Source organism: Rutilus rutilus (genome assembly GCF_951802725.1).
Source record: "Rutilus rutilus genome assembly, chromosome: 23".
Taxonomy (NCBI): Eukaryota; Metazoa; Chordata; class Actinopteri; order Cypriniformes; family Leuciscidae; genus Rutilus; species Rutilus rutilus.
In genome coordinates this window covers 29,945,778-29,967,808 of record NC_140233.1, presented here as the reverse complement: position 1 = coordinate 29,967,808, position 22,031 = coordinate 29,945,778, and the positions used below count along the sequence as shown (strand labels likewise).

At 40.5% G+C, this 22,031-nt stretch overlaps 1 protein-coding gene across 1 annotated transcript in view; it reads left to right on the top strand.

Annotated features, from left to right (window-relative positions):
- Positions 1-22,031, top strand: part of LOC311282745 (protein NLRC3-like) — a 39,756-nt gene that overhangs the window by 4,830 nt on the left and 12,895 nt on the right. Inside the window, exons 2-6 of the mRNA XM_084396763.1 lie at positions 4,942-5,180; positions 5,517-5,619; positions 5,736-7,565; positions 8,267-8,440; positions 15,837-16,010. Coding sequence (XP_084252889.1) covers positions 5,573-5,619; positions 5,736-7,565; positions 8,267-8,440; positions 15,837-16,010 — 2,225 coding nt within the window. The 5' untranslated portion in view covers positions 4,942-5,180; positions 5,517-5,572. The remainder of the gene's footprint in view (positions 1-4,941; positions 5,181-5,516; positions 5,620-5,735; positions 7,566-8,266; positions 8,441-15,836; positions 16,011-22,031) is intronic.

The window sequence follows — 22,031 nt, the reverse complement described above, 5'->3', positions numbered from 1 at the left end:
TAGAAAAACTGCTCCAGTCCTTGAGTCTTCTCCAATCCATGAGTCCGCTCCTGTCTATGAGTATGCTCCAGTCCAATCAGTCTGCTCCAGTCCTTGAGTCCACTGCAGTCCATGAGTCTGCTCCAGTCCATGAGTCGGCTCCTGTCCATGAGTCGGCTCCTGTCCATGAGTCCACTGCAGTCCATGAGTCTGCTCCAGTCCATGAGTCCGCTCCAGTCCATGAGTCTGCTCCAGTCCATGAGTCCGCTCCAGTCCATGAGTCGGCTCCTGTCCATGAGTCCACTGCAGTCCATGAGTCTGCTCCAGTCCATGAGTCCGCTCCAGTCCATGAGTCCACTGAGTCTATGAGTCTGCTCCTGTCCATGAGTCGGCTCCTGTCCATGAGTCCACTGCAGTCCATGAGTCTGCTCCAGTCCATGAGTCCACTGAGTCCACGAGTCTGCTCCTGTCCATGAGTCAGCTCTTGTCCATGAGTCCACTGAGTCCATGAGTCTGCTCCAGTCCATGAGTCGGCTCCTGTCCATGAGTCCACTGCAGTCCATGAGTCTGCTCCAGTCCATGAGTCCGCTCCAGTCCATGAGTCGGCTCCTGTCCATGAGTCCTCTGCAGTCCATGAGTCTGCTCCAGTCCATGAGTCCGCTCCAGTCCATGAGTCCACTGAGTCCATGAGTCTGCTCCTGTCCATGAGTCTGCTCCAGTCCTTGAGTCCGCTCCAGTCCATGAGTCTTCTCCAGTCCATATGTCCGCTCCAGTCCATGAGTCCGCTCCAGTCCATGAGTCCACTGAGTCCATGAGTCTGCTCCTGTCCATGAGTCTGCTCCAGTCCTTGAGTCCGCTTCAGTCCATGAGACCACTCCAGTCCATGAGTCTGCTCCAGTCCATGAGTCCGCTCCAGTCCATGAGTCCGCTCCAGTCCATGAGTCCGCCCCAGTCCATGAGTCCACTGCAGTCCATGAGTCCACTGCAGTCCATGAGTCCGCTCCAGTCCATGAGTCCGCTCCTGTCCATGAGTCCACTGCAGTCCATGAGTCTGCTCCAGTCCATGAGTCTGCTCCTGTCCATGAGTCTGCTCCAGTCCATGAGTCTGCTCCAGTCCATGAGTCTGCTCCAGTCCATGAGTCTGCTCCTGTCCATGAGTCCGCTCCAGTCCATGAGTATGCTCCAGTCCATGAGTCCGCTCCTGTCCATGAGTCCGCTCCTGTCCATGAGTCCACTGCAGTCCATGAGTCTGCTCCAGTCCATAAGTCCGCTCCTGTCCATGAGTCGGCTCTTGTCCATGAGTCCACTGAGTCCTTGAGTCTGCTCCAGTCCATGAGTCGGCTCGTGTCCATGAGTCCACTGCAGTCCATGAGTCTGCTCCAGTCCATGAGTCCGCTCCAGTCCATGAGTCGGCTCCTGTCCATGAGTCCTCTGCAGTCCATGAGTCCGCTCCAGTCCATGAGTCCGCTCCAGTCCATGAGTCCACTGCAGTCCATGAGTCTGCTCCAGTCCATGAGTATGCTCCAGTCCATGAGTCTGCTCCAGTCCATGAATCCACTCCAGAGTTCAATTCAATCAATTCCTTGAAAGTGCTGATGCACAAACATTCTGCTGTTGCTTGTTTTGTAACCTTTCGTTGGCAGAACAAAAACACAATGTATTGTCTCTAAAATGAAAGTTACTCAATGTTGCAGAAATGCAGATCTATGCTTCTCAAGTCATTCTGCAGCACAGTATAGGTCACGTGTATGTTCTGTTTTTATTCAGTTTTCATTGTGTTCTGTTTCTCTTTACAGTTAGTTTGTTAATTAGTTCATAATCTTCTCTGTTCATTGCCTGTTTGTTTCCTAGTTTACAGATTGATTAGAGTCCTCGTTTGAGGTGTCTTTTTAATTAGATCATTCACAAGTTTGTGTGCCCATATCATCTTAGTGTAAGTTGTAAACGGATTTGGCTTGCTGTCTTCTATGAGGGGCTCAGAGAGGATATTCTACTCGAGCTCCGATTGCCCCCTATTACGCAGGCAAAATATGGTATAAAAGGAGAAGGGGATGAGGGGGGATTCTGAAAGAACTAACGACGGGATGTGGTAAGAGGCTAGTTTTTATACCTTGGTATTAATTAGAAGATTAGATTAATATCTAATTAATATTAGATATTATATTAGTTATAATATAATCACTCGTTCCTGACTGAATAACATTTGTAACTATATTTGTAATGTATATTTTATTTATGAAGATTAGTTTCTGTACCTGAATACCTGAAAATCTTAAAACACTTTATTTCAATCGTATATTTAGTAAGCTGTAAAAAATGTTCTTTTTTAATTACTGAGGGCCCTATTTTAACGATCTGAAACGCAAGTATTAAATGAAAAACGCAAGTTACTTTGTGGGCGGATCTTGGGCGCTGTTGCTATTATACTGGTGGGATAAACTACTCTTGCGCCCAACGCAAATCTAAAATGGGTTGGTCTGAAGTAGCTTCATTATTCATAGGTGTGGTTTGGGCATAACGTGAAATAAACCAATCAGAGCGACATCTCACATTCCCTTTAAGAGCAGGCGCGCTTGTTCCATGGCGGATTGCTATTATAACGGTGGATTTGCCAGGAGCGGTTCACAGCCGAGGAGACCGACGTTCTCGTCAGGGCCGTAAAACACAGTGAGAAGTGACATTGGGGATGGAGAAACACACCCAGATTAGCTTCGGTTAAACAGGCGTATGATAATTTTGGTAAATGTGTAAGCTATATTTATGCCTATTTTTTTACATCTTAATGGACACAACAATGATTTCCCTCGTGTAGAATATTTTTTCTTGTAATAATGTAGCCTATGATTTGCAAAAATGAGAACTGCTGTGTCTGTGTAGATGAGAGAAGTGTATGCGCGTTGTGCACACGCTACATTGATTATGGCCAAGCATGCGCCCTCAAAACAGCATATGAAAAACATGCGCAACGTGCCACTGACTTTAGACTAGGTTTCTCCTGGTCTGTGGCGGAATTGTTTTCTAAACCTGCAAAATAGCACCAGGGGACCTTTGCGCCGGAACACGCCTCCTCTTTTCACTGAACCGCCCCCGGGAGCGCAAGTTCATTCCCTAATTTACCGACGTGCGTCTGTGGAGGGAAAAGTCTGCTTTGCGCGGGTGCAAAATAGGAATGATACATGCGTCGGTGTACAAAGTCAATTGCGCTGGGTGCAAGATAGGGCCCTGAGTGTTTACTTGTCTTTAATAATGTTCTTGAAATTTATATTAGTTAGGCTAGTTGTTTTTCTATATTTTTTAAACCACAAACAAACGTTCACCAAGCAAGTGTTATTTAGCCTGTTGATTTTTGCTCATGATATTTAGCTACAATTAAATGTTTTGCAATAAGACTAAATGTGAATGATCTAAGTTTTTTTTTTTTTTTTTTTTACCTTATTAGAATTGAAATAAGGAATCGATAAGCAGAATCGAAATCGGAATCAGAATTGTTCAAATTCAAATGATACCAAACATTAGTCATGACTTTACTTGAGGAGGCACATAATAATTAATTCACTGTTAACTACTAACTAAATTTAGCTCATGATTTATTATAAGATTACTATTTGGTGTAAAAAAAATTAACATGTAAAAATAAATCTGCATTGTTTATCCTTTTGATCTTTAATTTAAAAAAATTGCAAAAATCTATAGGATTCAGGTCAGGGAACTGGGGCGGCCATGGCATAAGCTTCATTTTGTGCTCAGTGACACATTTTTGTGTTGCTTTTAATGTTTGTTTTGGATCGTTGTCCTGATGGAAGATCCAAACACGGCCCATTATACGATTTCTAGCAGAGGCAGATTTTTCTATCTGTTAGTATTTGCTAGAATCCATGATAACATATATCTGAACAAGATGTCCAGGACCTACAGTAAAAGAAATGGGCTCACAACATTAAAAATCCAGTTGTATATTTAACCGTGGGCATGGGGTACTTTTTATCTCTTAAAAACATATTTTTGTGTACCGTTACACCCCTATTAAGAATCTTGTGTAAATTAACTTGAATTGGTTCACTCATGTAAATGCAGTTATTATTTTATCTTGCGTACTACATGTAAACATCTGTTATGAGAAAACTATTTCAGGGCAGAACTTTATATAACCCGACTAACTACCCAACCTACAAGCCCTGGCCCACATTCCACCCTCCTAATAATCCCCTTACATTGAATTGGCTCTATCACTCTCTTTCCTCTCTCCACCTATAGCTGGTGTGTGGTGAGTGCACTGGCGCCGTTGTTCTGTGGTTGCCGTCGCATCATCCCAGTGGATGCTGCACCCTGGTGGTGGTTGAGGAGAGATCCCCTGACATGATAGTAAAGCGCTTTGGGTGTACAGTGGGACATATAAAGCGCTATATAAATGCCTCATTCATTCATTCATACCCAACCTACTAACCCTAACTTTAAACCATCATCTAGTATTTGTATTAACTTCCAATCGCGATCTAAAGTGGTGTTTAGTCATATAATGATGTTGAAATGTTATATTTAGCATTTTATATGCAGCTAATCGCTACACCTGCTTAGCATGTATACAGTAAACATTCTTTATTCATATGAAAATACCCCAAATCACACGAAAATCGCACACAAACCACATATAATCGAAATCGTGCATTTATTAAGCTTGTGTCAGGTGCAGAAATATTTCTTGAGCTTTGATTTTCACGGAGCACAGGACGAGGAAGTGTACAGGACAGTGTCATGCAGAAGGGCAGGATTATGGTCACGTTGAATCACGTGATATGATTGACAGCTGTACAGCGAATGAGAGAGCGCTGAGATCATAATTGATTTCATTAAAATTGATTTAAACTAATCACCTATCAACTGTGTATGTTTCACATTTTTTCACTTTTAATCTCGCAACTATTCTCTATTCTTATAACATTTCTTATATGACTTTTTTCCCAGGTTTTACAGACAAGGCTTAAGCCATCTGAACGCCAGAGGGTGTCTCACACAGACACGGCAAATATACCTCTCCGCTGAAGTACGATAACACACATCATTCCTATGGGCATCATCGCTGTAGCTGAATAAACAGAAGATTGAAACGCTTTGATTAAACATGACTAATAAACACACGACTGCCTTATTCTGTGTAAGAAGCCACATCATCTCACAGAAGGATGCTCAACTGTCGTTATAAAGTGAGTTTGGAGTAAAAGCATGTTATTAAATGTTGTCTTTTGTTGGAAAAGAGGTTCATAAATGCTTCTCATGTTTGGAAAGATGTTTGACGTGTGTTGCTTTTTCAAATGCACGTTATAAGTGACTCAAACTCGCAGTGCTTTCAGATGGAGCAGCGTTTACAGAGCCGTACATTAATGACAAGCTGCACATAAAAAATAATCGCAGCCTTTGTGATTTCAAAATCGCAATAAGCCAACTCGATTTAAGTGTGATTTCATGTAAATTGTGATTAATGGTGCTATGGTAAATATGTATAACATGTCATTTTATTTGTCTCTTGTCATTATCACCAGGAGGAAGAGATGAGTCTCCAGAACCCAGTGGTGTGTCTGTGAAGTGTAATAGATCCATGAATCGACCCGTTTCATTCAGTGATTCCATGTCCTCTTACCCTATGTTAGTATAAACATGTAGTAGCTACTTTACTGTACTGCATTTCATATGAATAAAAATGTCAGAAACTCAATCTCATTGAGTTTTTTCATATCATAATATCATTGTCTTTTTGACAGAACCTTTCCGACATGCACTGCATCCCTGCAGACTGGAGACTTGCAGAAAGCAGTGGACGATGTCATTCAGAGAGCCAAAGACCAACTCAAAACCAGCATGAAGAACAAGTATGAGAACTTTGTTGAGGGATCCAAAGTCCAAGAGAATGAAACCCTTCTTAACAGGATCTACACACAGCTGTACATCATAGAGGGAGAGAGTGAAGGAGTGAATGAAGAACATGAGGTTTTACTGATGGAGAAAATGTCCAGAACACAACACTCACAAGACACTCCAATCTACTGTAATGACATATTTAAAGTCTCACCTGAACCAGGATGCAAGGAGAAAGACCAAATCAAGACTGTTCTTACTAAAGGCATTGCTGGAATCGGAAAAACTGTCTCTGTACAGAAGTTCATTCTGGACTGGGCCGAGGGAAAAGCCAATCAGGATGTAGATTTCATGTTTGTGCTTCCATTTCGAGAGCTGAACTTGATCAGAGATCATCAGTACAGTCTTCACAGACTTCTGCTGGACTTTCATCCTGAACTTCAAGATCTGGACTCAAAGATTTATGAGGAGTGTAAAGTTGTGTTCATCTTTGATGGTCTGGATGAAAGCAGAATCCCACTGATGTTTTCAGACGCTCAGGAAGTTTCTGATGTGACTGAGACTTCATCAGTGGGTGTGTTGATGTCAAAGCTCATAAAAGGAGATCTGCTTCCCTCAGCTCTCATCTGGATCACTTCCAGACCAGCAGCGGCCAATCAGATCCCCTCTAAATACATCAACCGTCTGACAGCGATTCAGGGATTCAATGAGTCTCAGAAGAAGGAATATTTCAGTAAGAGAATCAGTAACGAGCATCAAGCCAGTAGAATCATCTCACACATCAGAAGAGCAAGAAGCCTCCACATCATGTGTCACATACCTGTCTTCTGCTGGATCTCATCCACTGTGCTTCAAAAGCTCCTGAAAGAAGATATGAGTGCAGAAATCCCCCAAACTCTGACTGAAATGTACATCCACTTCCTGATGATTCAGATCAACACAAGGAATCAGAAGTATGAAGAGAGAGATCCAGAGAAAGTCTTGCAGTCCAACAGAGAAGTGATTGTGAAACTTGCTGAAGTGGCTTTCAAACAGCTGATGAAGGGCAATGTGATGTTCTATGAGGAGGACCTGAGAGAGAGCGGCATAGATGTCACTGACGCCTCAGTGTATTCTGGTATTTGCACTGAGATCTTTAAGGAGGAATCTGTGATTCATCAGAGGAAAGTCTACAGCTTCATTCATTTGAGCGTTCAGGAGTTTCTTGCAGCTTTCTATGTTTTTTACTACAATTTGTACACTATTATGGAGACACTAACCTTTTTTGCACTGCATAATTTGCTCAAAGGAGCAGTAGATGCAGCCATTAAAAGTGAAAACGGACAGCTGGATCTGTTCTTGCGGTTCCTGCTGGGCATCTCACTGGAGTCCAATCAGAGACTCTTAAAGGATCTACTGACACACACAGTTAAAAGCTCAGAGAGCATCAGAGAAACCACACAGTACATTCAAGAGAAAATCAAAGGTGGACATGGACTCCCCACTGAAAGATCCATCAATCTGTTCCTCTGTCTGCTGGAAATGAAAGATCAGACTCTGTCCAGAGAGATTCAGGAGTTTGTGAAATCAGACAAACACTCAGAGAATAAACTCTCTCCTGCTCACTGCTCAACAATCGCCTACATGCTTCAGATGTCAGAGGGGGTGTTGGATGAGCTGAACCTCAAGAAATACAACACATCAGATGAGGGTAGAAGAAGACTGATACCAGCTGTGATCAACTGCCACAAAGTTTTGTGAGTTTGTACTCAGTTAAGAGACAAAAGTTTTTATATATATGGCTGTCAGTAGATACATTTTTCTTTTTAATCACAATTACTCACACCCTCTTTGTGCGATTAATAAATAAGCATAGACCATTTATCTTGTTTAACAAGTTCATTTTGTCATCATTTGCTAAGTCCAGCATCAGATTTAATGGTGATTCTCATCAAAACTTCACTAGCGAGCTAAATTACTAAGTAAATAATACATTTTCAATATGAAAGACTATACATAAATCCATATTGTATGCTTGTTGTCATGATGTGGTTTTGTGTCCTGTCATGTTTAGTGGTTCCCTGTCTGTCTATTAGTCATCCCAGGTGTTTCCCATTAACCACGCCCCCTTGTTATCTTGTTTATCTTGTTTGCCTGTGTATATAAACCTCTGTGCTTCAGTTGTTGTTTGTCGGCCGTTGTAGCTGTTTCCATGTTCCTGTCCTGAGTTCTGTGTTCCTTTGTTTGCCCTGGAGTTCCTGTTTGTTTCATTAAATTAGTTTTGCATATGGATTCTCTTTCTGCTTCGTCCTTGCCTCATCATAACACTTGTATACATACTAAGTTCTATATTTCATATTTTACAGCAACAGTTGTTTGTTTGTTTTTAAAGACCATAACTGACTTATTAGCCTGTTGAAGATGCCATGAAACTCTGTTGTGCTCTGCTCTGTTTCAGTCTTGCTGAATGGAATCTGACTCATCAGTCCTGTGAAATTGTGTCATCAGCTCTACAATCCTCAAACTGTGCCCTGAGAGAGCTGGATATGAGTAACAATGACCTGCAGGATTCAGGAGTGAAGCTACTCTCAGACGGACTGAAGAGTCCAAACTGTCAGCTAGAGATACTGAGGTATGCAACATTGGATCTTCTAAATCTTGGATCTTTGTAATTCAAGATTTTAATATTTAGTTCTAATAGTGATTATAGGGATCCAAGCACAGAAATGGTAAAACTAGATAAAAAAAAAAAAAAGTCACGACCGACTTTGATGTTGGCTTGAGAAAGCCTGACCAGAAAGTTTGAAGTAGTTTTAACCCTCTGGGGTCTGAGCTGTTTTCTGGGCCCTGGAGGTGTTCTGACATGCTCTGACATTTGTGCTTATTTCTGTTACTTGTGACATTTTCATGGCTAAAGTCTAATTACACTGTATTCAGCACAAACTCTGCTACAATAATATATCAGCAGCATGTGTGTAAAAGTTTGTAGTTTTGATATAATGACATTTATGCGTGGTTTGTGAAAATACAAACAAAAAAAATTCTCACTGAAATAAGGTCATGAAATCCATACTGATTATTTCTGCACAAGACTTTTGAAAATTGTATCACGTAGCCTAGAATATTTGCTCTAAAACTATGTGAAAATCACCCTGACTGCTCATTCAGATAAGACAATATATTGATTTAAAAATTTTACGACGTGTTTTGTGTGAAAAAGCTTTATGCGGGAGGGGCGGATCACCTCATTAATATGTAAGGCTTTTTACACCTGAGAAAGACAAAGACACTCCCCTAACGGCCCTATTAGGAGCTACCAGGCCCTATCATTCTAAGCAACCTTGCACAAAGAATGAGGAGATTTAAAAAAGAATGGCTTTTTGATTTTTTGGATTTATTTACAACACAACATAATCCAAAGATACAAAACAAATGACAAAAAAGCACTCATTGAAACCAATGATCCAAAGACAGAGACCTTTGTGCCATTCCTAAAAACATTGTACATACCTTTCATTTCCAAGGTGTTTGATTTTCACTTTACCAGGTTCATGTACAGAGACTCATGTGAATGTTGAAGTCAGCAGGAGTGGCATCTGGGCCCTGAAAAAAAAAAAAAAGTGAACATACTGATATCAAGAGTCAAGATTTTGGGAATACATTTTAGGTTTTTCTGGTTAAAATTGCTTTTTAAAATTCACAGAATACACACACACACACACACACACACACACACACACACACACACAAATGTTTCCAACAATATATAATATAATGAACACCAGGTTTGTTGTATGCGCAGTGCTGCATAACATAATAATAAAAATAACCATAGCAGCCTATAAATCTTCCAAAATATTTCAGTAACAACTAAGCTAGAGAAAAATATATTGATTATCATGTTACTTCAAATGTTTCCATTCGATATGATGATATGAAATGAGATAATAGTAAAAACATGAAGCCATTTGGTGCGTTTTGCTTTTCGAATGTATCAAATATGATACATTCAAACGTGATTGCGCTCAAATATAAAACATTATGGTTACCATATACATATCTACGTTTGAGCAGATATCCACAAACACAGTAAGAGTAAACACGGGTCTAAATATTATAATATTCACCATATATCTAGCAACAGTTCAACTGCGATGTGAAATTTATGCAACAATAACAAACTAATATGTAAGAATTTCTTACTTTACATCTTTCTTGTCTTCAAATCGCGTTCTTCTTCTGAGGTAATTCCAATGTAAGCTCACGGCGCGTCTTTCAAACTCGACGAAAAGCAGACTTGTGAAGTGTTTTGGTGTTTTGTTTTTGAGGTAACGTGCGCGTTCGCGTTCCATGTGGAGATTTGCATGTGAATATCTTTTGCGCGAGTGGGCGTGTTCAAAATTAAAAATAATTAGGAAGTGTTTGAGAAGCAGGGCATCTTGTTGTTTTTATACAAATTACTTAAACAGAGAATATTTGTTTTCAGTTTGAATCCGATCATTTAAAAGTACACACTTAAATGTTTATAAAGGTATATGGCTCATAAATGTGTGACAAGTATTCGCTGAGTTTTGTTTCAGTTTATAGATGTGCTCAAGGAAAAAAAGTTCACCGCGACGGAGAGGTAGAACGCACACCCTGTTTATTATGACCGCCGCTAGCGTATCATATAGGGATTGTCAACGTTTTTTTTTTTTTTTTTTTCGTCATCTACCCCGTGCTGGGCCCCCCCCCCCAAACCCAAAAAATGCAGTTTTTCCTAAATAACTACCTGAACCGTGGCACCGAGGATGAAGAATTTTTTATGGTATGTTGGTCTACTAGACTTTTACGGAAAAATTTCGTTTGGTCCCCAGGGGCCACTCCCCCCCCACGCTGGGCCCCCCGTGAATTTTTCGTCAACGATACCAGGGACACCGAAGCACCGGGGAACATGAAATTTGGTGGGCATGTAGCCCCACTAGACTTTTACGGAAAAATTTCGTTTGGTCCCCGGGGGCCACTCCCCCCCGCGCTGGCCCCCCCGTGAATTTTTCGTCAACGATACCAGGGACACCGAAACACCGGGGAACATGACATTTGGTGGGCATGTAGCCCCACTAGACTTTTACGGAAAAATTTCGTTTGGTCCCCGGAGGCCACTTCCCCCCGCACTGGGCCCCCCATGAATTTTTCGTCAACGATACCAGGGACACCGAAGCACCGGGGAACATGAAATTTGGTGGGCATGTAGCCCCACTAGACTTTTACGGAAAAATTTCGTTTGTTCCCCGGGGGCCACTCCCCTCCCGCGCTGGGCCCCCCCAAACCCAAAAAATGCAGTTTTTCCTAAATAACTACCTGAACCGTGGCTCTGAGGATGAAGAAATTTTTATGGTATGTTGCTCTTAAGGGCCCACATCAACCTAGCCCATAATCACTCATTTGTGATTTGCGCCCCTCCCATAAAAAATGAAAATGCAATATTATTCTGCTTTAATTGCCTCTATCTTCAGTTGAGATGTTCATAACTGCACCATATTTCATGTGTATGATTAACTTGACATCCTCTGGGGGTATGCTAAGTTTCGTAGAATTTCATCCATGGGGGGGTATAAAATAAATTCATTTATGTGCACATTTAGTGACTGTACACTCATCGGCCTGTAGATGGTGGTGTTGAGCGAAGGGTTGCTGGTTTAGGATGATACTGATACTGATACTGTCACTAAGGTTGCCAACTGTCCCGAATTAGGCGGGACGTCCCGTATTTTGGGCCTAATTTATTTGTCCCGTGTGTGACCTCCCGTGTCCCGTTTTTTGACAAGCTGATAAACCACTGACTGATACAACAGCAACAGCAGCAGTGCTGACCACGACACTTGAGAATGATCACCGACACCTGTCATCATCCAATCACAGCTTTTTTTAATCACTGTTTTGAGACAAATCATTGTTTGATTTGCGAACATCCTCTGCCGTCTGGTCGCTTCCGCTTCAAGCCGGACTCGTCTCGCGCCAACGGTAATTTCCTTTCACTGTCCAAGTTTTGATTTCTGCTAATCAATTTTGGAGAATGCAAACAACATGATTATTGTTCATGAGTCTAACATCCAGCCACGCAAGAAAACATGTAATCTACCTGAGGGAATAATATGCTCAAAAAACATTTCTGATTATTATTAATGTTTTAAAGCTTTTAGAAAGTACATAGAAAGCTTTTGTAACATTATCTTAACTGTTACTTTTGATTAATGTAATGCATCCTTGCTGAATAAAAGTAGGCAATTACTTTCTTTATTTTTTTTTCCCAAAAAATAATCTTACTAACCCCAAACTTTTGAACTGTAAGCCTAGTGTATAATGTTAAAAAAGCTTTCTATTTTAGATAAATGCTGTTATTTTGAACTATGGTTTGTTTGTAATGTGACTTGTTTCATGTATGACATTAAAATTATTTTTAGAATTAAATACATAAATAGGTTAAGCAATACAAATGTGTTTATGTCTGATAACCTTTTAAACAAACTTAACTGCAGACACTGAAATGACGTACACTGTGTGATACAGTACAAATATTTTGAGTGTCCCTCATTTTCCTATAAATAACCACGATTGTCCCGCATTTTCCTTTTCTGAAGTTGGCAACCCTAACTGTCACACACACACACACACACACATGCAGGAATACAAACAAACGCAAGCATGCACACACACTGACATCCACACACACAGACACACACCCATACACACACACACATACAAATCCACATGCACAGACACACACACACAAACACACACGCGCACACACATGTACGCACGCATACATACACGCACAGACACACACACACACACACACACACACACACACACACACAGAGAGACACACACATACACAAACACACACACATACACACACACACAGACAGACATGCACATACTACTACTTTTTTTAGGTATATACATAAACACGCAATACAGCCAAATTGCTCCACATCATTTATTTTTGTGGAAAGCCAGTGCAGGCCTGAGCGGCGGTCATATTTTGTACCGCCATGCGGTACATCTAGTTTTCTTTATTTTACAAAAGCACAATGTTTTGATTTGATTGTAAGTGGACACATACAAAAGTAAAAATATCACAGATTATTTTTTTATATTTCTTTTTTCTGTATGACCATAAATGACGGAGTAATTTAAGTTTATAGTGCTACAATGTGGAGAAAATCCAGCAAAACGCGCCCGCGTGTTTGCCGACCTCAGAGGGTTAAAATAGTTTGCCTATACAGTCTGGTCCATCAGAAAAACTGATAGATAGATAGATGAGCATTCCAATGGTACCCGGATGGTGTTCTGAAACAAAGTGCATATCCGTGCACACTCTAACAGCTAATACTGCTCACAACCCATTGTGCAATAGGCCTATGCATTTGTTAGGAAAAACTGTATGATCTCCAACATTATTGGGTAATTATAGTTAATAGTAATAAGAATAAAGATAAGCATATGTGTATCAGACAATGAGAATATTTTATACAAAACGAAACCCACATTAACACAGTCCAGCATCAGACAGCACAGCATAATGTTGACACCAAATGGGTGTCGATGCTTGATAAGGCAGAAAATCATCCCAGACGTTCCAACATCGTACTGGTTCTATCACCTGCAGAGGCGTTATAATCTTCGGAAACACTACCATTTCTCTGTTCACGCTCCACTTCATGTGCCAGTGAATTTAACGCTTGTATCAGCTCTGCCGCCGCCGTGTTTCATTCCAACACCTCAAAACACGTAACACATAGCCTATGTTTACCTGTTTCCGAGCCCTGCCTTCACACAGTGATTGACAGGGCGGGAGGGAGCGGGGATCAGCTCAGAATGCATTTTCAATTTGCAAATTTAAATGATCATTTTGCTACAGTTTTTGCTTGAACATGTTAGAAATATCTAATAATTTCTGTTATACATTTTAATTTTGCAACTTATAAAGTGTTAAAATATGTATTCAATTTACATATTAAAACCAGTGTATGAAATGCCAAATGTAATATATAATTGATTTTTCATTTTGCACCAACATTGCACAAATGTAATGGAAAATGTAAATTTAAATACAGAAATGCATTGCCATTTTACATATTGCATTGTCATTTTGCATATTACATTTCAAATTGAATATATTGTTACCCATATGCTTCCATACTGGACAATCTACAAAAAAATGAAACCTATACCGGGACTATTTTTTTAATGTGATTGTAAAGGTCTTGTCTATGTGATATGGTTTTGTAAGTGTGAATGAACTTATTGTAATAAATGACAAATTTCGGATTTTGTCTGACAATAAAGTTATACCATATCTTATCATCAGCAAATTTGATGATTTTGTTAGTAGGATAAACAGGGGAGCAGTCATGGGAAATGTAGGAGTAGAGAAGTGGGCTGAGGACACAACCCTGTGTTCAGTGTGAGAGTGGATGATGTGTAATCTCCCTTCCTGACGTTCTGGGATCTGTTGCTCAGGAAGACTAAAACTCATGCGCACAGTGAAGTGCCTAAGTTCAGGTGGCTTAGTTTTGGAAGCAGTTTGTGTGGGATAACTATTAAAAGCAGAACTGAAATACACAAACAGCATTCTTACATAGGTGTTTTCGTGGTCCAGGTGTGTAAGGGCAATGTGGAGAGCTATGATGATAAGATACGAACATTGAAAACAGTGATAGATGGGTTTCTAAACCTTTACGCTGAGGAGAAAACTTTGAGGGGACCAAGCAAAACATGATTATGTATTTCTGCTCAGCTGGATATCAACCACATGGCATTCGCTAATATCTTTTCACTACCGTCTACTTTCTATGTATAACAGTTCTATCTAATAACGCATTAGACAGGACTGTTAGACAGATCGTAAACTAATGAACATGGAGAATGCGAGCACTGTTTAGCTCTGGCTGGCATTCTCAGTACCGTCAAAATAAAGGTCTGCCGCGCGATCAAAATAAATGTCACAACAACAAGCGCGGCTTACGTTACTTCAGAGTTCTTACTGGTGGTGCGAATGCAACCAGGAAAACGTTCCTAGGGGAACCATTAGTTCTCAGGGAACCACCCTGGTGGCTAGTTCCTAGAACTAAAGCCGTGTTTCCACCGCAGGAACTTTCCCCAGGAACTAGTGACTTTGGGGTGGTACTCCGTGTGTTTACACTGCAGGAACCAGGGTCTAAATGAAGTTCCGGGTAAATATCCCCCATCCCCGCTTGCGAGGTAGTACTTTTTCTAAGTTCAGGAACTTTCAGGGACTTGGGCGCTGAACATGCTGATTGGTTGAGTTCATGCCGCATTTTGATTGGTTGACTCCACGCAGCATTTTATTTTAACCACCATCTGTTGCGGTGCGTGCAGTAACAGTTGTTTGCTGTTCGAATCAACAATGGAGTTTAAAAAATATGACCAATGGACCGACGACAAGGCTTTAGGCTGTATTAAGCTTAAATTCAGAGGATGAAATCCAGCGGGAACTGTAAAGTAGCGTGCAGTCCTACGTCACCGGACTATTTGCCTAATCTTCACGGTACATTAGATTGCGATGGAAACGCAGACAGCAACAGGTCTGGTGGAAATAAGTTCCTGTGACAAATTGTTCTGGGTAATTTCGGTGGAAATGCGGCTTAAGTTCCTAGAACTACCCAGTGCAAAAGCCTCTATTGACCCAGGTCAGATCCTAATGGTGGATCTGACCTGATGTTGGGCAAGCTGAATAGGTTCGTCCTTCTCTGGCCTCTCTTGTTAAAGCGGTCAAAACGAGAAAATAAAAGATTCAGAGTGTCTGGCAGTGTTGACATGCCAGACACTTATGACATGGTATGACAGTGAGGTAAGATGGCAGCACATCTAGACGCAGCAGACCCGCACTCTCAAGTTTTGGCAGCTTTTCTAAATAAAATATCAGTATTTCAAGTCAGGTCCAGTCAGGTCTATGTAATGTTTTTGAGTCTTCACTTCAATCTTCTGTTTAAGATTATCTGACTGTTTTGTGTTGTCTGTAGGTTGTCTGGCTGTATGGTGACAGAGGAAGGCTGTGGTTATGTGTCTTCAGCTCTGAGTTCAAACCCCTCACACCTAAGAGAGCTGGATCTGAGCTACAATCACCCAGGACAATCAGGAGTCCAGCTGCTCTCGGACAAACTGAATGATCCAAACTGCTCACTGCAGATACTCAAGTATGTGGGGCAGTATCAGGGTTTTACACAAGATCATTATTACTGCTAATCTCAGTGAAACTGAGTGAAATAAAATACATAAGTATGTATAAATACACATACAGTACTGTGCAAAAGTTCCTGTGAAGACGTTAAGTATTTATTATTTAACATTATAAATCTAAAATCAAATCAATATTTGGTTTGACCATCCTTTCTCTTTAAAACAGCACAAGTTCTCCCAGGTGCCACAGTTCTTATGGATTTATTTTTGTCTCAATTGATTTTCTCTCTTCAAGTAATCAAACCAAACTGATTCAATAATGGTGAGATCAGATCTCTGTGTGGACCAGACCATACAGTTGTCAGACTTGTTCATACAAAAATTTCACTGGATTATTACAATATACATAAATAAAATGTTTGGAAATCTAAACTGGTATTTCCTACTGGTTCACTAAAAGAAAATATATTAAAATAAGTATTAAAATAAATAATCTAAAAACCTTTTTTGTGAAGCTTATAATGTGCTTACGACTTTTAAACAGTACTGTATACACACACACACACACACACACACGTTGCGTTTTCATGTTTTATGGGGGACTTTCTTTAGACATAATGATTTTTATACTGTACAAACGTAGGATTTACCAGGTTAACACACACAAACAGGTATGTATACAAATTATGCTTTCAGTATGTGCCACATGAGCACACACACAAATCATAAAAACAAATTGACCAAATAATAATAATTTATGTCTGTTTAATTTTTTTTGGCAGCACATAAAGTTTCACAAAAAGATCATAAGATAACAATACTACAAATACACGTATAAAGTCAAATCAACAAAAACAATTAAATGTCTCATTTAAATCAGTTTGTAAAATATTTAAAAGTGGTTAAAGCGGTTAGAGGTTAAAAGATAAGAAATATAAGAAGGTAATTTACCTAAAAGTGCCTTAAATAGTGAAATAAATAAAAACGTGCAATTTTCTCCTATGAAATAAAGGTGACCAAGCTAAAGATTAATTAAAAATATGATGCGTACATGACTCTGCACCACAAACAAATCATAGTAGAGAATGATAAACAGAATCTAATTCAAATGTAACTGCAAAGCGGTTTCAAGATGGCAGCTTGAAGGGCGGTTGTATATAGTGTCACTTCGTTAAGTTTCTAATATTACAACCCGTATATCCTAATTTTTGCACGCTCATGTCTTGCATTTTTCATTATGAGCATAAATAATTACTTTTTGAGGAAGTCAGAAAGCATGCCATGCAAGAAAAGGCGATTACCAGCAGCCCGGATGAGGTTGATGAGCGAGCTGACACTGCTTGTGATAACACTAGCCCATCTGCGTCTCCGCTGTATGACGTGGTTGCGGAGATTACAGCCAATATCTCTAAGCTCATTGACGAAAAGATGGATCCGATACCGCAGCTGCTACAAATGCATCGTGCTGAAATAGATTGGCATGAAAAGCGGTACACTGAGGCGGAAACCAGGATATCTGCTGTGGACGTGGTTACTCCGATTGAGGCTAAACTACGATCTCTAGAAAAACTCGTACATGAAATGGGCGAACGTGCTGAGGACCTAGGGCTACCTGAGGGTGTGAACCCTACGCGGTTCTTCGAGTCATGGCTTCCTAAGACTCTTTGCATTGCTTTGAAAGCGGGCCATATAAAGCTAGAGAGAGCGCACAACTCACTTGCTCCTAAACCATCCTCTACAAAGCGGCCGCGACCGCAACCTATCTTGGTGAGATTTCACAACTTCCAAGACAAACAACGGGTGTTAAATCCTGCTTCCGTTCTTCGCAAGCATAAGATGTTAAGACTCTAAAATCCCTCGTTGCGGAATACAGGCAAATCTACCATGCTCTTCTCAAGGTAAATTTCCGTGGCTCGGTGACGCTTTCTTCCACTTTTCGAATGCACTCGGATGGATTTGGAAAGGTGGAATGTCCTTCCAATTTCTTGGCTGGATCGGATGTCCATTCTGAAGATGAAAATTCTTCCAAGATTACTTTACGCCATTCAAATGATTCCGATAAATTTCATACACAAAACCATCAGGAAATGTAATGGTTGGTTTAGTTCCGTTATATGGGCTAAATAAAGCACGTATTCAAGTTTAAACTCTAATGCTTTCATCTTCGGTGGGAGGTCTTGACCTTCCAGATATTCGGAGATAACAGTTAAGTGTTCATTTACGTCTCATTTCTGATTGGATACATAAAGGGTCCAGAACAGTGTGGTTTGATATGGAAAGTTCACTCAGTAAACTTCCTTTAGTAAATTAGCTTTTTCTTGAAATTAGCTTGTAGTAACTCTATCACAATTTGTACTATCAAGGCATGGCAGTTTATTAGAAATGTGATAACTATGACTTCCTGCCAGGGACTGTAGATCCAAGCTTTCGAGACTGGGCACACAAAGGTCTCACCACATTGCAGTTTCTAACATTCTGCACAAGAAAATGCATTCTTCTGTACTGTTTGTTGGATAAAGCCCCTTTGATGGCACAATATATATGGGTTTAACCTGTTAACCGTTGCCAGTGCGCGGGCGCACTGAAGCGGTTTTATTTATATATAGTTCAAAGTTACTATCAGATTTAATGTTATACCTTGACAAACTATACATCATTAAAAAGATATAAGACTCAAGTTTCAGAATTTGACCACTATTGTATTCTGAGAAACTTATAGCGACAGTTATTTCTTAATTTGTGTCAGGAGTTATGAAATGAAAAAATGAGTCGATACCTTTGATATGAATTATGCGCGTCAGCTGCTTTCATTCATAAAAAAACTCCCGTGCTGTCGTCATGACAGCGATACACAAAACAACGTCCTTCTAGGCTTTAGCTCAAAAATGTGCAGATTTGGAGAAATATTGATATATTCTCATAGGTTTACATCAGATTTCTATAGACAGGGATAATATTTATTGAATTTATACCCAAATGCGTCGATGTAATCATTATGAGCGTTTGCATACTCTGTTAATGTGTTTTCAATTCATACCAATAGCCTGAGGGCGCCCTCGCCGCCCTGTGCACAGTATTAGAACATGAAGAAGTGCCATAATCATGTGACAATCCAGGAAGCCTCGAACACACACACAGCTAACAAGAGATCGCGCTGTAACTATGGCTGTAACATGCAGATACAGACATTTTGAAGACAATAAACATGTTTGCTATGATATTTGAGTTACCTGTGTTTTTCAATCCATGCCAGGTATTTCCATAATAATAGATTATATTTATAATGTAAGTTAATGCTAATCTATATAGAATCGTTGTGCAGAACACTATCCAATAGTATATTTTCTGTCTGATTTTTTATCTGAAGCCAAATTAGATCACAGAAAATTATTTAAAATACTCGATTTGCTTTATAAAGTAAGTTTATAAGCACAAACATGGTTTTAATCTCATAAATTGTTGTGTATTGATGGTGTTGTAGCGTTTACGACTCTGGGTAAATTTGAATTAGCTCAAGAACCTAGGGAATTTTGGAAATATTAATAACTATGACTCATGGTCATAATTCATAAGTCGCATGTACATTTATTTTATCAATTATCGAGATTATCTTGTTCTGTGACTGGTCTGACCGACATTTAATTCGTCCAGCGAAATAAATGTAAAATCATTACAGTCAAGAAGAGATATTCACAAACTTCAAGAGTTTCATGTCCTGGCCACGGACATCAACTTCCTGAGTTTATTAATTAAAACTACTCAAGTAGTCTATATTTCGAGCTTGTAGCTTAAGATCTTTTGTTTCATTGACTTTAGAATGGTGGATTTTCAAACACAGAGGCAGTGAAAAGTATCTATGAATTTTAATAAATGCAAAACTATGATTATATGAGCTACAAATAGAAACGTACGTAAACATGCAAACAATAAACAAACAACATATAACCAAACAATAACATAAGTGATCAGAATGAACTGAAAGAAAGAAAAAGGGGGAAAAGAGAAGAGGAAGAAGGGTAACTTAATTCGCAGACCTAAGAGAGAGAGAGACCAGGAAATCAACTTTTAGGTTGATAGATAGTACTTGCGAGCTGTTGTACTCTTTCAGTGCGATGCTGGAAAAGGGGACGCGCGCGTGCGCGTGTCCGGCTGGTTTGCGTCTGGCTTCGTCTTCTGGGTCGTTTCGCAAGACGATGTAAAGGCTTACTTGAATTTAAGTTACCGAGAAAATTAGATCATTTCCCTTTTTGAGGGGAAAGGCACGGATGAGCTTAGTTGCAAAGGCAAGGCAGCTACTCGAACATGTGTTGGTCCGAGGAGAAGACTAAGGCCTTCTTCAGATGATCCTTGGAGAAGCGCTGCCGGGGAGGAGAGGAGGAGGTCAGCGGGATCGAAGAGAGAAGAGAGTGAAGAGTGGGGGTCTCTTCCTTTTAACAGACAATCTGTTTACGCCTTGTTTTGTGACAGAGCGAATCAAACTTCTAATCTGTAGCGGGAAGACGTCTTCTTTGTGTGAAGAAAAACACGCCCCCTCTTACCATATGTCTTATGAGGGAAAGGTTTCATACTTCCTCTTAAGATTGTACATACAGAATAATACGTTTTACTGTAATCTAATACATATATATATTTCCGTGAGATCACTACGATTAGAATGATACCAGACATGGTGTACGGACATGGGAATACAGATATGCATTTCTAATGTAGGATTCTGAGCATTTTAAGAGTCAATGGATTTCTATGATAGAACATAGAAAATCTCAATCTGCCATGGAAATTATACACACATAAAAATACATATGAAAAACATGGTTCTTGGATCGCCTGTGTGGAAGTGTATGGAATGTGGGCTTGCAGGAAAAGGATGAGCTGCAGCTTTGGAACCATAAAGGTTTATGACCAGGTTGAGGTCGTATTACAAGACACTATTGAGTGATTTTCTTTCAATGAACCTTCAGAAGTAAAGATTTTACTCTAGCAAGTCGCACCTCTATTATAAATTTGTAATGAATGGTAAAATGACATTTTACTATGTGGAAGTCCATATATGGAAATGTGCTTCAGTTGCATCTCGTGGTGGGTTTCTGGTTGAAAGTCCACGAGTGTGTGTGTGTGTGTGTGTGTGTGTGTGTGTGTCTTCTGGAATGTCCTGAGGCTGTAAAATCACAGGAAGTCAATACTGAACTAGGGGGGTTTTACAAAGGGGGTCTTAAAAACAGGGTCCTCTTTATGGCTCAAATGTCCCTCTGGGGAAATTATTAACCAGACGATGTGTTTTGACGTCACATGATTCCTTAATTTGAAAAGCAGATGCCATTGTTGCTACATAATCCCCCCTGTTGTTAGACGAAATCCGGGATGGACTTCGTCGAACAACAAGTAGGCACAATGGATGGCAGGTGGCTCATGACGATCAAATAGCAGGTGGTTGCTAGGCTGATGATTCAGCTCAAGTGAGGTTGAGGTGGTCGATGTCGTGGGACCCCCCCCCTTTCAGGGTTCGTAGGAAACCGCCAGACACGGCTTTGTGAGCTGGGCTGTGGATGCTCACGTCTCGTTGAGTCTGGTGCAGAATGAAAGCCAAGACGAGTGTCGGGGCGTGGTCGGTGACCGTGGAGATGCCCATCACAGTGTTAGACTTCCTGAGTGTGAGTCTTGCCTTGGTGATCAGGAGTCGGGGGTGTTCTTCCTTAATGCGATGCCGGATGCCGGACCTGGTGATGTCCGATTGTGGCTGCTTTCTCGCGGACCACCACAGCATCCTGTTGGAGGAAAAAGAGAGAGAGAGAGAGAGAAAGGGAGGAAAAATTTCAGCGATGGATGTTCTTGGTTGACTAGGGCATCTTGTTGCTTCGCTGAGGTTGGTATGCCACGTGCTTCGATGTGCCATGAGTGGCGTTGGAGCATCATTGTTGGCATAGGAAAGGTCTGTTCATCAGAGGCCCGCATGACCTTCTTTGTACACAGCGGAGGTAGTGTAAGCGGCTCTGAGGCGTGCAGTGTAGTTGGTAAAGTTTGTTCGTGCTGTGTAGTCA